At 40.4% G+C, this 15,928-nt stretch overlaps 1 protein-coding gene across 1 annotated transcript in view; it reads left to right on the forward strand.

Annotated features, from left to right (window-relative positions):
• Nucleotides 1–2,594: 2,594 nt before the first annotated feature.
• Nucleotides 2,595–15,928, forward strand: part of hcn2b (hyperpolarization activated cyclic nucleotide-gated potassium channel 2b) — a 51,805-nt gene continuing 38,471 nt past the window's right edge. The window contains exons 1-3 of the mRNA XM_058639155.1: nucleotides 2,595–3,460; nucleotides 5,271–5,694; nucleotides 10,655–10,816. Coding sequence (XP_058495138.1) covers nucleotides 2,637–3,460; nucleotides 5,271–5,694; nucleotides 10,655–10,816 — 1,410 coding nt within the window. The 5' untranslated portion in view covers nucleotides 2,595–2,636. The remainder of the gene's footprint in view (nucleotides 3,461–5,270; nucleotides 5,695–10,654; nucleotides 10,817–15,928) is intronic.

The raw sequence follows: 15,928 nt of genomic DNA on the forward strand, positions 1-15,928 counted from the left end.
CATGTTTATGTACTTTACTTCATCTTTTTACTCAAATGTTGACTTTTTATTGGATAAAATGCCCAAAAATCTACTTGGTACAATGAAAGTGTCAGGTCAAGTATCATCCATCACTCCACACAAGGGAGGGCTCCTGAGTGAAAGTCCAGCAAAAAGCTGAACTTAATACAGTGAATAGAAGGGTTTTCTTCCAAAGAAGGATAAGTTCTCAGTGTTTTGTTTTGTTATCTGCTCACACTGATACGTTTTACATCAAAATTAACAGAGGATAGTGGAAGCAGCTATGCAAATAAAGTGAAATTGCAGTGAATTTTAGGTTGAGGAAATATCTCCTGTTCTTTTAAAACATTTGTGAGGTGAAACAAATGTTGAAAGGGAGCTTTAAGTGAAGGTTTTAACCCCAGTAATCTGAAACACGAGTGAAATTGTGAGATATATAATATAATATAATATTTGGAATAAGGACCAACTGTAGTCGTCCTTTCAGAAAGCTTTGCAGGCTCGCCTGACGATTTCGGGGTAAGTCTCAAGGGGGTAAACAACACTAGAAGTGTTTTGTTGCAGAAGTTTCATGCTGGAGCTTTAAATCAAATGTGAAAAAAAGTAAGCCTGTCTCTTATGGAGAAAAAAAACCCCCAAAACAACAGTACAGACAGAAGTGAAAAAGTCATAGCAGAACTCTACACTCTTCCAACCGCACTGATAGAACAGTAAACATCGGCTGCATCCCCTTTTTTATGAATGCATTTTGGATTTGTTTCCCCTGTATCTTCCTTAATGTGAAAAAGGCATTTGAATACATTTTTTAAAAAAATGTAAAGCAATGGTGCCGTAAATTGGGATGGAGGGCTGAGAGCTAGAAGAAAACACTGATTGTTCTGTATTAAGATACAAGCAAGTACTGGGATCAGGTTCATTTTATATTATATTTAGCTTTGTCATAGGTAAATAATAACTTAACATTGTATTGTTCCGTCAGTAAAGGTTTGTTTCTTTCAAAGTTGCCCCTGAGCCTAGAACAGTATATACAGTGATAATTAATTTTTTTCTTAAATGTATGTGTGTGTGTAAATGTATATGTATATGTGTGTATATGTGTATATATATATACACACACACACATTTAAGAAAAAAAAAATACATACAGTAATTCTATTTCAAAGTTATGTGTTTACTGAAGTATTTTATAATATGTTTTGCCTATTTTTAGGGGCCTCAATCCTCTGAAAAATTACCCCCCAAAAACTAAAATTTAACAAAGTAAGATACCTCATAAAGAGCCAGAGAGAATTGATTCTTCTTTCAGGATGGACAAACCTGTAATAGATGCTGTGTGTACAAAGCAGATTAACATAATAACACATTGTACTCAATAATGGCAATGTGTGATTTTGTACATACTTTGTACTGCTTAAGTCTGAAAAGAAAAAGTTCATGTTTACAAATTCTCAAGCTTCCAGTGTAATGTGTGACTTTTACCACAAGGTGGTGCTTGTTGACCGCAAGAGAAGGAGCCCTGACCTGTTCCAGCAGATTACAAGGTAACACAAAGCAACAGGCAGACGCTGATGATGCAGGCGCCCTGGCCGGTTACAGTAAAAGCTGTATTGTTATTGATTACCTGGACATGGCACCACTGATTATTGGCTAATCAGCCATTTTCAGTTCTCGTGCTCAGTGGTGTTTAGCAAAAGATGGTGGTGTGACCTTCATTTGTCACCTTTAGTCCGGATGTTCCTCTAAGGTGAGTTTGATTAATGTTTATTAATATATTATCCATGTGTCTATTTATGAGATATCTGTAAGAATTTTCAGTCTAATAACACTGTTTGTGTGTGTCCTGTTTTGGCTTTTGTTCACATGTGTTTGCTCTCTCTCTCTCTCTCTCTCTCCCTCTCTCCCCCTCTCTCTCTCCCCCCTCTCCCTCCAACAGAATCATGACCCTGAAAAATCCACTTCAAGTTTTGATGACCAAATGTCGTCACATTGAACTAGGGCTGCAACTAACACTTGTTTTAATAATCGATTCATCTTTCTGAAAAATGTCAGCAAATGGTGAAAAATGTTCACCAGACCTGAAAATGATGATGCTGTCAAATGGTCTTGTTTTGTCCTGAAACCGAAATCATTCAGTTAGAATTATTTATTTGTTATATGAAGCAAAAAAAAAAATCAGAAAACTCAAACCGATTATCAAATAGTTGATTAATTGAGTAATCAATTAATAAAATGCAGCCCTAGTTTGAACCTACATTTTTCCTCAGGCTAAAAGAGACATGTGCACTTCATTTTAACAACCACAACAAAGCATTAACCTGAACCCTAACTTCAGTCAGATCTGCAGACCCCTGGTTCTGCCAAGGTCACAGTGTTGTTTGTGCCTGAAAGGGTCTTAAAGAGGTCACAATAGTGTTTACACACACACACACACACACTCACGCTCACAGGGCATGAAATAACAGAAGCCAGGTTGCAGCCATAGCAACGGGGCGCTCCTCTTCTAAAGTGAATGGAAAGCAGGAGGAAGCTGCTGTGGCTTTGATCTCCACACCTTCCTCCTCCTCGTCCGCCGCCGCTGCCCGGTCTCACCAGTTTGCAGGTGCGCGTGTCTTGCCCTTGTATCGTGTCTGCTGGTGATGGACGATGGCGAGGAGGAGCCCAAATTCCTGCATCTGCCGCCACCACATCAACTAATCAGCTGGGGCGGTTGCGAGGGCCACGGGAGCAGCGGAGGAACCAAGATGAAGAAATGTGTGCCAGGAGGCGGAGCCGCGTCCGGTGCGCGTAAAAGCTCCAACAACAATGAGCTGTGGCTCTTCAGAGACGAGGAGTGCGCACCCCTCACTTCCTCCGATCTGTCGCGCCACAGAGATGCTGCTGGCTCAGAGCGCGAGCACAGGCGCGCAGGAGACACAAGCTCAGAGGAGACAGCGGTAGGAGAGACAGCCATCGGAATGATATGCAATAAAAACGGAGATTGTAGAAGGGACCCGACCAGTTCAGGGAGCCTCTCCTCTCTCATCTCAAGACAGGAGAAGCAGCCAGATGGAGTAGGAGCAGCGGCGGCAGCAGCGTCAGAGGGGCTGGCTGCGTGTATGGACGGCTCCATTAATTCACCGGGGCCCCTCAACCAGGGGCCCGGGGCCGTGGCAGCGATGGAGAAAAAGGACTCCAGAGTTTCCTTCTCCTATGCCCCGACTAGTAAAGGACAGACCCCGAGTCTGCAGTCGAGAAGTTCTGTGACATTCACTAAAGCTGAGGACGGCTCTCAGATCGTGCCGGACGATGGAGACTCCAGGGGCAATCAGACTTACATGCAGCGGCAGTTCAGCTCCATGCTTCAGCCAGGAGTCAACAAATTCTCCCTGCGCATGTTCGGCAGCCAAAAGGCAGTGGAGAAAGAGCAGGAGCGAGTTAAGTCTGCGGGGAACTGGATTATTCATCCGTACAGCGACTTCAGGTGAGAGTCCCACTGAGTAAAGTTCATAACAGTGTAATCTGCGTGGCTCTGCGTGAAGGATTAAGAGATAATGGTCCTCCATTTAGCCATAACAGAAACCCTACTCCACGTATTTTACAAACTAATATGAAAAATCCACACATACACACACTCACCGGCCACTTTATTAGGTACACCCGACTCCTGATAAAGTGTCAGTAGTGGCACAAGTGTGTTTTTTCTGCTGCTGGAGCTCATTTGCTCCTGTACTGTTGTGGTTTTCTGCAAACTTTGAATGTCAGGCTGGGCGATAATTAAATAACAATATACAGTGTGTTGCTTTATAATGTTCTTCAGTATTTATTTGTATTAAGACATTTAAAAGCAACAATGAACTGGTTTCTTCAACTTCTTCAAAGTCTTTAAATACCTGACCATTTATTAGAATAATATCAATATCAACTGATTTTAAACTCGTTTTTTTAATGATGTTTTGTGATAAGTTTCAGCACCAAGGACAGTTCCCCCAAATGATCTCATTTGTAAAATGACTGAGGTTTGACCCAAATGTTTTCAAATTTTCAAACAGAAATATTGATTTGTGGCCACATAGTGGTGTATGTGGCTTGCACTGTTGCCTCACAGCAGGAAGGCTGCTGGTTTGTGTCCCGGTCTGGGCCTCTGAGTTTGCGTCTTTTCCCTGTGTGTGTGTGTGTGTGTGTGTGTGTGTGTGTGTGTGTGTGTGTGTTTTTCTCTGGGTTCTCCAGTATCCAAAATCACGCAGAGGTTGCCCCATAGGTGTGAGTGAATGCTTGTTCTTGTCTATATCTTGGCCCTGTGATACAACCTGTCCAGGATGTACCGTGGCACCAGCAGCCCTGCGACCCTCATGTGGTAGACGATGAATGAATAAATATCGATTTGTGATTGAATTATTAACTATCATTAATGAATTAATTAGGACACCCATGACTCAGCAAAGCCATCTCAAATTCCTCCCTCTGCGTTTGCAGTCTCCCATTTCCCTTGATCAGGCAACAGTGTACTCTGAACGCTCAGTTAGTCTTCTTCCAGTAACTTTCTTGATTATCTGGTTCGGTCCATAATTTTCCCACCATCACCCGTATGTACAAGCAAAAAGTGGGGCCTTCAAATGTCATGCGTTATTTGACCAACAGCTTTAAACCTATAGACAATCCAGTTAACTATCACATGCTCACAATTTGATTAACTATAAACAATGAAGTTAATTTTCTTGCTCAGCTAATGACTTTATCATTTAATCGTCTCGTCTCTAAAAACACAGGAGTTGCCCGTCATAAACCAGTGCTTTAAATTCCAAACCACAGGTCAGCTGTTTGTCAAGATTGACTTTTGTGCCACACTCCGTTTAGACAAGTAAATGTCACCGACACCAACCGGTGGATACGTGTGATGGAGTATAAATCGGTGGCTATGAATACCACTCAGGTCTCTGTGTCTTTGTCCTTGGATTTTAAAAGGAACTCGACACCCAGTTGGACTTTCCTGTAATATTCTTGTCTCTCTGCTTGTCCTTGGCCTGACCTTGTTGTGTGTCAGATGATGTAGGTTCTCTCACCGGGAGCAGATACAGATCACATGGTGGGAACGAAGCAGGCATTTGGTCTGGGACTTTCTGTGTGGAGTTTCTCTCTCCGGGTTCTCCGGTTTCCTCCCACATGTCCAAAGACATGAAATAAATGAAGCAGTTTTGACATCAGTATTTTATTGGCTCAGATTGTACACTGTTATTCCTGTGTGTGTTGTCTTTTTCATGAAACACCTTCTCCCCACGTCTCTTCTCTGTCAGGTTCTACTGGGACTTCACCATGCTGATGTTCATGGTGGGCAACCTGATCATTATCCCCGTGGGCATCACCTTCTTCAAGGAGGAGACCACCACACCTTGGATCATCTTCAACGTCTTCTCCGACACCTTCTTCCTCATAGACCTGGTTCTCAACTTCAGGACTGGTATTGTGTTTGAGGACAATACGGAGATCATCCTCGACCCCAAGAAGATCAAGGAGAAGTACCTCAAGAGCTGGTTTGTGGTGGACTTTGTCTCCTCCATACCTGTGGATTATATCTTCCTCATCGTGGAGAAAGGGATTGACTCGGAGATGTACAAGACGGCCCGGGCACTCCGCATCGTCCGCTTCACTAAGATTCTCAGTCTGCTGCGTTTGCTGAGGCTCTCCAGACTCATCCGTTACATCCACCAGTGGGAGGAGGTAGGTGGAGTCTACTGTGCAATGCTGTGGGTAAAAGGAGGTCTTTGGGTTTACTCTACTTCAGCCACTAAAGGTTGATATTGAAATATTTTTATGATTACAACAGATCATGTGTAGAATCTTGTGAGCGTAATCCACATGTTAAAGTATAACTAAACCCCCTCTACTGTAGTTAACTCCACCCAACGCCTTATTTGAAAAATGCCAAAAGAAGTGGGCTGAGCCCTGAGTGAGGGAGAGGCGGAGGGAGAGAGAGTGCAGACTAGTTAGGGGGCGTGGTCTGTGGCAGTGAAACCTGACACTGAGCCGCTCAGATCGCACTTCAAATGATGGAGAGAGAGAAAGGTGACAGAGCAACAGTCTGGAACAATGAGCCTCATGCTGATTAGATTAGATAGGAGAGTGATGTAAGAGTGTACCAGTGATGTAAGCAAGGTTCAAAAACAACCAATGGCAAATTAGAATGCAGTAGCTGGTGTTTGACCAGAGAGAGGTAGCAGACACACAATACTTGGATCATGGATCAACAAATAACATTAGATATACACTGACTTTCACCTGAAAAATGTGTTGTAGGGGTTTAGTTACACTTTAAAGAATATGAGAAACAATCCATATAGTGATATGTGAGGAAAACACAATATACAACATCACTAATTCTTACATTCTGGTCCTTTAAGCACATATAAAGTCATGTTTCTTTTCTGCACACTGGATTTAAAAGTGAATTTTCCATAAACCTTGGCCTCAGGTTATTCATGTTTCTCACCTCCTGAGTGAGAGTAGGGAGGAGCTGAAGCTATTCTCAGCTGACATTGGTGATAGGCAGAGTACAGCTCATAGAAAGTTACTTAAAAAGAGAAGAATGTATTTATTTAATTATAAACGGAACCTTTTCATGGATTTTAAGATCTAACAAAATTTGTATAAACATCACCGTTGTTGCGCTGATGTCAAAAAAGAAAAAGAAAGTGGTTTTATTGTTCTTTCATTAATAATGCAATACTGGATTCGACCACAGTGGTATATAAATAAATATATACATATATATATATATATCAAAAGTCAAGCTATTTTTGGATCCATGCAATGTTTGGTGTAATTAATAATAAATAAATAATAATTCTATCACAATTAATCTGATAGCTCATTAGTGAGTCAATGTTGTGATGCAGTGAAGAATTCATGAAAAATTAATTTGTGCTCATCAGTGGGAAACCGTAAAGGGATTTCCCAAGGAAACAGAGAGTATCAAGACTATCTTTTCTATCTTTTATTTTCACTGTAATGTGAGCACACTTTTCTAAAGCTGATTGAATATGGCATTTCAACCAATACGCATTAAAGAAGTGGCAGAGAGTGGCTAATAAAAGAGCACCAGCTTCACTAATTACATTACACTGCAGGAAATAAAGTAATGCGCTGCTATGCTTCGTCATCCATTAAGCACTCCTGTGCTATTAGGTATAATTTTATTTATATAATTGCTGTATATGTATATATATATATATATATATATATATTTGTCAAAATCAAACAACACAATTAAGAACACACATGGACAACATATAAAACAAGATAAAATTAAAATTCTAATGCATCCAAGACCAATGTCCCTAAAAACAAGATGTATTATTATTATTATTATTGTTATTGTTGTTGTTGTCATTATTATTATTATTATTATTGTTCTTGTTATTATAATATTTAAAATAATAATAATAAGGCAAGACGCCTAAGCCCACATTGCTCCTGACGGCTGTGACGGCAGCGTGTGAATGGGCGTGGCCTGACATGGTCTGAATGAGATATGAATGAGAGGAATGAAAGAAAATGCACTGTGTGAAAGTGTGAGTGAAAGGGTGTGAATGAGTGAATGTCAAAACTGTAGTGTAAAGCTTCTTGGAGTGGTCATCAAGACTAGAAAAGTGTTATATAAATACAAACTATTTACCATTTACAAGACACCTAATAAACTGGCAGGAGACCCCATGTGGTCTTCTATTCAGAGCAGAGGTTTTCTACATAATTCTCCTCTGGCATCAATGCTGCATTTTTGCCAAGTTTCTCTTCTGGACCATTCTTGTTAAACCCCAGTTTGTCGGGGGTACCTAATAAAGTGGCGAGTCACTGACGAGCAGCAGCAGCAGCAGCATCTACCCCGAGAGCAGGGAGACAAAAGGACGTCCTCCTGCAGGATGACCTGTAAGCTCTCTGTACTGTATATAAACAAATGATTCTATTTTGGCCCAACCAGGCATCTAGTGTATGAATCAAATGTGTGTTCTCTCACTCTGAAAATAACCACTGCTCTTCTGATTACAGCAGCGTAATTTGAGCCTGTTGTGCACCATAATTACTGACTCTAGCACACACACACACACACACACACACACACACACACAACCAAATTCTCCTTTGCTTTAACTAAGACTGAACCTCCTTATCCTGATCAGCTGCTGATGAACTAAGCTCTGTTTGTCTCGACTTGGCTCAGCTCAGTTTAGCTCAGCTCAGTTTAGCTCAGCCCAGTTTAGCTCAGCTCAGCTTAGATGCAAGTTGTGATGATTTTCACTGTTTAACCCAGCTCTAAGTCAGCAGAGAAGAGAACAGTGGACATCTCTCAAAATGATGCTGTTTAACAGCATGTACTTGAATAGATGATGATGATGATGGTGTGTGTGTGTGTGTGTGTGTGTGTGTGTGTGTGTGTGTGTGTGTGTGTGTGTGTGTGTGTGTGTGTGTGTGTGTGTGTGTGTGTGTGTGTGTGTGTGTGTGTGTGTGTGTGTGTGTGTGTGTGTGTGTGTGTGTGTGTGTGTGTGTGTGTGTGTGTGTGTGTGTGTGTGTGTGTGTGTGTGTTCTTGTATAGGTATCTTTGCAAGGACAAAAAAACCAACCATTTTGGCTGGTCCTCATGTTCTGTCACCTCTTGAAAAGGCTTTTTTGAGGGTTAGACTTAGATTTAGGCATTTAGGTGTGGTGGTTAAGGTTAGGGGGCTAGGGAATGCATTATGTCTCAGTGTCCTCACTATGAATGCTATGCAAATGTTTGTGTGTGTGTGTGTGTGTGTGCACGCGTTTGTTTGTTGTGCCGACACAGCAGCAGAGATAAGAGTTGTCAGGAATAACCAGAGCAATTTCCTGAGGCAGGAAGCATGTCTCCCTCTCTGTCTGACGTGCCTTTTACGCGAGTCAGATGATGATAGTGAATGGTTGAAAGTGTTTGCACAAGGGTGGAGACTTGAACTGAGGGTAAAATTTCATCATGAGTCACTAAATCTAAATCTGAATCTTCCCGATCGACTTGTGTGGCAGACAGGAGTAGAAAAGTGTCTCAGCTGTGTGTGTTCTTGCACGGTGAGTTGTGGTCGTGGTAATGTGCCCTGACCCAGATTGTGGTCTGACAGTGACACATGGCCAGGTGCTGGTCTGGTGTCGGGGGTAACATTAGTCCTGGAGCCTCATTAATCATGATGGGAATTCTTCCTAATCAGACCAGGGACTCACTGTGTGGTTTCCCCTTCTCCAGACGATCAAAGGCCATTGTAGGAGAGAAATCAGTGTCTCATTGACACAGAACTTAAAAAGGTGGAATTATAATCCGAGTGATTGTCAGGTGCGATGGAGAATGATGTTACACTGGTCAGCCTCGTTGTGTTGGCACTGGAACACACAGGAGGAATTTGCACGCAGAAATTTAAGAGGAGTGCAGGCTTTGACATTCAAGTGAGCTGTGTGTTGAGCATCGCGCGGCCTCCGAGGTGACAGGATGAGTCACAAACGTCCCGACCCGTCTGCTCCCGAATCGGTGAAATCACAACAGAGGCATCTCTTTCATGTCTCCAGACAGACACACAGAGAGTCTGGCCTACTTCACATGTAGGACAAAAGTCTCCTGTGAAAAATGAGCTGTTGTTTTTGATACAAGAAACTATCAAATATCAAATACATTGATATTCTATAGGCAAACACAAACATCTGGTCTACTCCCCTCGGTATTAAGTTCAGTTGAGCAATACACAGGCACGGAATGGTAAAAAAAAGGCCTGGCCAGTGGCCAGCAAAGCCACACTGAGTGGTGTTTACAAGGCTGTGACCACAACACCATCTCCACACAAATAAGCCTTCTTACCTAAGGCGAGAGCGGCCGAACCTGCCCGCCTGTTGATCAAAGCTTCTTCAGGGTCTGCGTGAGATTGTATCAAGATGGAATGCAGACCACAGACTCTGCTTGTTCATTTTCCACACCTAGTTACAATTCAGAGCCTCAGCCTGACCTCTGCTTTTAGTAAAGTTTGATTGAGTTTGAACTGCATTTTATTCTCCCAGGATGATTATTTATTTAAAGCTGTACAACCCTTACACCGTAACTTCTGGTGGTGTAAAACGAATGCATGATAAGAATAATACTAAATCACTAGACTACAATTTCTCTTAGATTTAACGAGCAGCCATAAGCACAGACTGTGTGTGATGGATTTAATCTGTGAAGCCAATGTGGAAGTGCCTGAACCCTGTATTTTCCTGAATGACCATAAGAGGGCGATTCCAATATAATATGTAATAATAATAATAATACCATTAAACATCTTCCTTAGGAGTTAATGGTCTCAATTGCTAGTTTCACTTGATGTCAATTTTGCAAATTATTTTTCGGGGAAAAGAGAGGATGAATCACAGCACATATGTGAGTGCACCGCGGGGTGATTGACAGCTGGTATCGTCCAATAGGAGCCTGGCTGCAGTGAACGTCCAATACATCAACGTAGCACCGGTCAAATCACCACCTTTTGCACTTATTTCATTAAATATCAATTATAGTAAAGACATTTAAGTGATAATTGAAGTTCTGCTTTGACTAAAACTGTGAAATGATTTCTTCACACATCTGTCCTTGCCTTCTTTTGTCTCCACGTCTGTAACCCCCCCCCCGTCTACCGGTCTCTTCTCCTCCTGACAGATCTTCCACATGACCTATGACCTGGCCAGCGCTGTGATGCGAATAATCAACCTGATTGGTATGATGCTGCTGCTGTGTCACTGGGACGGCTGTCTCCAGTTCCTGGTGCCCATGCTGCAGGACTTTCCGTCGGACTGCTGGGTCTCCCTCAACAAGATGGTGGTAAGCTACAGTACTTGCTCAGTGGGGTTTTGAGTGTTTGCATAATATGCATGTGCGTGTTGTACACAGACATTAGGTCACATGAACACAATAATCACATGATGGACATGCGTGTGTATGTGAACCAACACACGAACGATCAAAGGTGTGTTGAAAGCCGATGGGGAAATGGGATTTATTTAAAGTTGAGTCTGCGCACACGCTCACACGCACACACAAAAATGGCCTCAATTAAACCATCTCTAGTTAAACCCAGGAGACTTGCTAGTGGAGTGAAGGACGACAACAAGAGCTTGTTTTCTCTTGGTCTTATCTTGATCTCCCTCGTTTATTTCTCCACTCTGACGTCTTTCTTTCCTTCCTTGGATCTGGCAGGTAGCTTCTGGCCATCTGCTGATAGACCAACCATTATAGCAGAGGTTTTCTCCCACATTATTGTGTACTTGAAAGGACCAACTCTCTGGAGAGAAAGTGGCAGCAGTGTTCAAGAGCCAAAATAACCAGTTATGTAACAAATACTTGACAAAATAATCAGTATTTAAAGCAGGTTCATTTTGGACTTGTAGACTTAGCTGCTCAGCAAGAATTTAGAAAAACAGGAACACTGTGCTTCATTTTTAGATCAGTTTGGTGGAAAGATTCAAATTCCAGCATTGGCAACAATAGCCTACATTGTAGAGTAACCTAAAGAAAGGGAAAACGTCTAACGTTGCATGAAGAGATTTCCTCACGCCACCAGTTCTGTATGAAGCACACAAATCAGCCTGTACTCATCTGGTAGTACTAAATAATGATGAGGATTATTTTTTCTGATTCTGTCTTTTCAAAAGTTGTAATTTCAGTTCATTCAATACTAGTGCTGTCAAGAGATTAAAAAAATGGAGAGATTAATTAATTATGATCTGTAATTAGTTGATCTAATGAATCTATTTTTGAATCTCACCTAAAAATGACCGAGAAAAGCCCTTTAACTTGAGGTATTTTCAATTAAATTCATTGTTACATTATTGTGGCAGATCAAAAGATTGATATATAACAAAAAAAGTGGCTTTAATAAGTCATTTATTGTTTTATCAAACTTCATTTACACCATTGTATCAGACAGAAACTAGATGCTTTCCGTTTCTGTGGACATCATTTAAACAACATCCTGTTGGGGATCACACAAATATCATGACTGTGATGCAGAGGTTTGTTTCTTCACCTCCTCTGCGCTCTGCATTTGAATGAGGACCTTTGGATAGATTGTGACATTAAAATAAATAGCATCATTTTCAGTTGAAAACAGTGAATCATTTAGCCACACAAAGATACAGAGGTGCATTGACATTAACGTCGTACCCTGTTTGGGTGTTTATTGTTTTGGACTTTAACTCTTCCATCCTGCCTGACTCTCATCGTCTTCTATCGGAGATAAAAGACTGAGGAAGAGGAACATGTATGCTCAGTACTCTCTCTGTATTTTATACACATGCAGTATGTTTATGCGGGCACGTGGAAACGTCTCTCACTCTTTAGAAGGCTGATAATGTAGTGGCCTCACTTAACCAAGAGAGACTAGCTGTGCAAATTATTTATGATAATTATATTCAAATGCAGACCTGTCAGGCTCTGGAGCTGGATGCATCATTTTATATCTTTTAATTGACGGTGCATGTGAGTTTTTGTCGGTAGAGCTGTTAAGAACTTTATGAAGGGCTGTGACCCATACATAATATACAGTAGGGGGTGCATTTAAAATAAGTTATTATTAGGTTAGCCTTTGGGGAAAAGGTGGAATTAATACAGAGTTGAAATAATTGGGGTGTAAATGCAGGGAATTGCAATTATTGGATACATTAAAGAAAGAATAATACTTGCAATTATGTGGAAAAAATTGTTGAATAATTGTCATAACTGTGGAAAATGCACTTTCTTGATTGACAGTAACTTCAGTGTAGGTGCAAACAATTCCAACTCGTGATTGCTCTAACTATATATATATATTTTTTTTTTGGAAGAAACATCCCGATTGTCGTGTGTGTGTAAGGAAGTTCAGCAGACTGAGTAATTCTGTCTTTGTGCTCTTGTCACGCGCAGCCTGTTTCTCCTGAAACCGCCGAATGCTGCTGTCGCTAAATAAGTCTCACATGCTGAGAGTGAACTTTCTAATTTTGGCACATAGATTTGTGAAATTCAAGGCCTTGAAAATAGTACTCTGATAACACTGTGTCCTGTGACTCGCTGATGTGGCGTGTGTGTGTGTGTGTGTGTGTGCCAGGGTGTTGTGTGTGATCTCCAGGAACAGATGGATCTCACACCCACTGACCCTGGGGGACAACACGCTTTCTTCTCTCTCTCCTTCCATTTTGTGTTTCATCTCAGGCCATATTAGTTTTTTTCTCGCTCTCCGTCACCCTAGAAACACTCATGTCTTTTCTTTGTCAGTAGATGTCACTTCTGACTAAGGTGAAGGAAACATCATAAATGTCTTAAAAGTTGAGATTTTTAGTGGTTGCAGCTCACAGTGACTGACCCTCTCTTTCCTCTGCTCAAACATGCCTCCTGCCAGGTTATCAGGAGTTGTTTGCTCAGTTCACAGTTACAAAAATAAATGTGTTGATTGTCTTATGGAAGTAAATCTGTGCCATCTGGAGTTTAAATTCAAATTTCTAACACTGAATTTTTTTGCATCGAAATTGGACTTCGAATTTTAAAAACCATCAAATTTCAAGCACTGTTTTTTTTTTGCCTTTGATTTTTTTTCAAAGTTGAAATAAATTCAGTTGCAAAAAATTCAACGTCTCAAAAAAATCATATGCAAAAAATTTGATGTCTCAAAATATTCAGTTGCAAAAAATTCAATGTCTCAAAATATTCAGTTGCAAATACGTCAGTCAATATCCGGGTCACCGTTTGTGGTCGTTTCATTAAGTAAAATATATTAGTCGACACGTTGCACATTAACATGATTTATTGAACAATATCTACACTGAACTACAGTTCTCTGCCTCAGAACTGTAAGTAATGTTCGCGAGAGTAAACCATGCTCACAAATCTAGCTAACACAATTTTCACGAACGCCCCCTCATTAAAAGTTCAGTGTAGATATTGTTCAATAAATCATGTTAATGTGCAACGTGTCGACTAATATATATTACTTAATGAAACGACCACAAGCGGTGACCCGGATATTGACTAACGTATTTGCGACTGAATTTTTTGCGACTTAATTTTTTGAGACATCGAATTTTTTGCAACTGAATTTTTTAAGACGTTGAATTTTTTGCAACTGAATTTTTTAAGACGTTGAATTTTTTGCAACTGAATTTATTTCAACTTTGAAAAAAAAACAAAAGCAAAAAAAAAAAAAATCAGTGCTTGAAATTTGATGTTTTTTTTTAAATCAAAGTCTAATTCCTATGCAAAAAAATGTGGTGTTAGAAATTTGAATTCAAACATAGATGGCACAGATTTACTTCCATATTGTCTGTGTGGGGTGGAGTGGCTCAGTGGTTAAGACCCTACCTTATGTACGAAAGACATCATGGTCGCAAGTTCGATTCCACCCCTGGCTAATTGTACTTGATTCCATTGTAAGTCGCTTTGGATAAAAGCGTCTGCTAAATGACATGTAATGTAATATAATGTCTCTTTGTGCCATTAAACTACTGGTTCTGTTGATGACATTTTCCTGCCCTTCCACTCTCCCTAGTTCATTCAATACCTTGCCTCTTCTGCGTCCTCCCCATGTTTTACGTTCCACGTTTCTCAGACATTTGTGTTTGGTGCCATTTTCCAGAATAATTGTCACAGAGGCGTGTGTGCGCCTTTGTGGGCGTGGCCACTTGGCATGCTGCGCCGCTGCCATCTTAGTGTAATCACAGTCAGGGATCATTTTAGAGTGGCTGTGAATGAGAGCATGGCATTAAGTGATCCTCCTCCTCAAGCTCCACTTCAGGCTGACTCACTGTCGGTCTGCACTGGGCGGAGCTCACTCTGTTTACCATTTTGCATCATCACTGTACTTAGGAAATGGAAATACAGGCAGGTTGGCTTTATATAGAAACAACACGTGGTTCATTGACTCGTTGAGAGGCATTGTATTTGTATACCTGCTTGCTCGTATATTATTAGCTGCAACTGTTCAGCTGCTGGTTAATGTACTGTACATATCGAGCTATCAAATTATCATATGCAAGTCAGTGCATTTAGGCATAAAGACATGGTCAAATAGACCTGCAACCAGAATTTTAAACTGAAAATCAGAATGAGGAAGAATTTAAGAGATTTAAGAGTAGTTAGTTTTATTCATTTGTGTTGACACATGTTAAACACACATTCTTATAAATTAAATAGCAGCATTCTGCACATAAAGAAATAGACTGAAAAGGTGCAGGCTGAAGCTCAAGCTTATTTTGCCTACCCTAAGTACTTCTGTTACCTGTCAGCATGTGATTTATAAAACAAAAACCATTATGATCAAAACAAGAAAAATACATTTATCTCTGTTTTCATATATCTATTGATAGTTTTAAAATGGCTTTTTTAAGTTGGAAAAGTGAAGTAGTTAATTGTAATTCCTCTTTGCAGCTGTTCCACAGACCCACAGTTGTTCTTGATATCTGTCCTAAATACTGTTTTATTGAAACAGTTCATTTCCTCCAAGTCAGTATTGACTCTCTCTGACTCTTCTTTATTCTCTGTGGCAGAAGGTCATTCCTTTATTTTAAACATAAATTTCAAAGTGCACAAACTTCAGTACAATCCCTTATATAAGGCATTTAGAGAAAACAATACATCACATCATAGACTAGTTTTTATTTAAAGTGTATCTAGATGTATGCTTTTTTGTTTTAATATTATTTATATGAGATTATTTTTTAACGTTGTTCAGCGTTATTTCTCCTTGGTTTTTAACTTGGCAGCTTGAGAATATAATAAATGCAGTTTTATCTCTATATTCAGAGATAATTTATTGTTTATCAAACCAACTTTATTTTATGTAACTCACTCTCTATTGTTTGTGGCTGTATTTAAGAAACTGGGATTTTCAGTCACAACCATCTCTCGGGTTTACAGAGCTTAAAATGACCAGACTGGTTTGAGATGATAGGAAGGCGACAGCAACAC

This window comes from Solea solea, chromosome 9 (assembly GCF_958295425.1).
Source record: "Solea solea chromosome 9, fSolSol10.1, whole genome shotgun sequence".
NCBI classification, from domain to species: Eukaryota; Metazoa; Chordata; class Actinopteri; order Pleuronectiformes; family Soleidae; genus Solea; species Solea solea.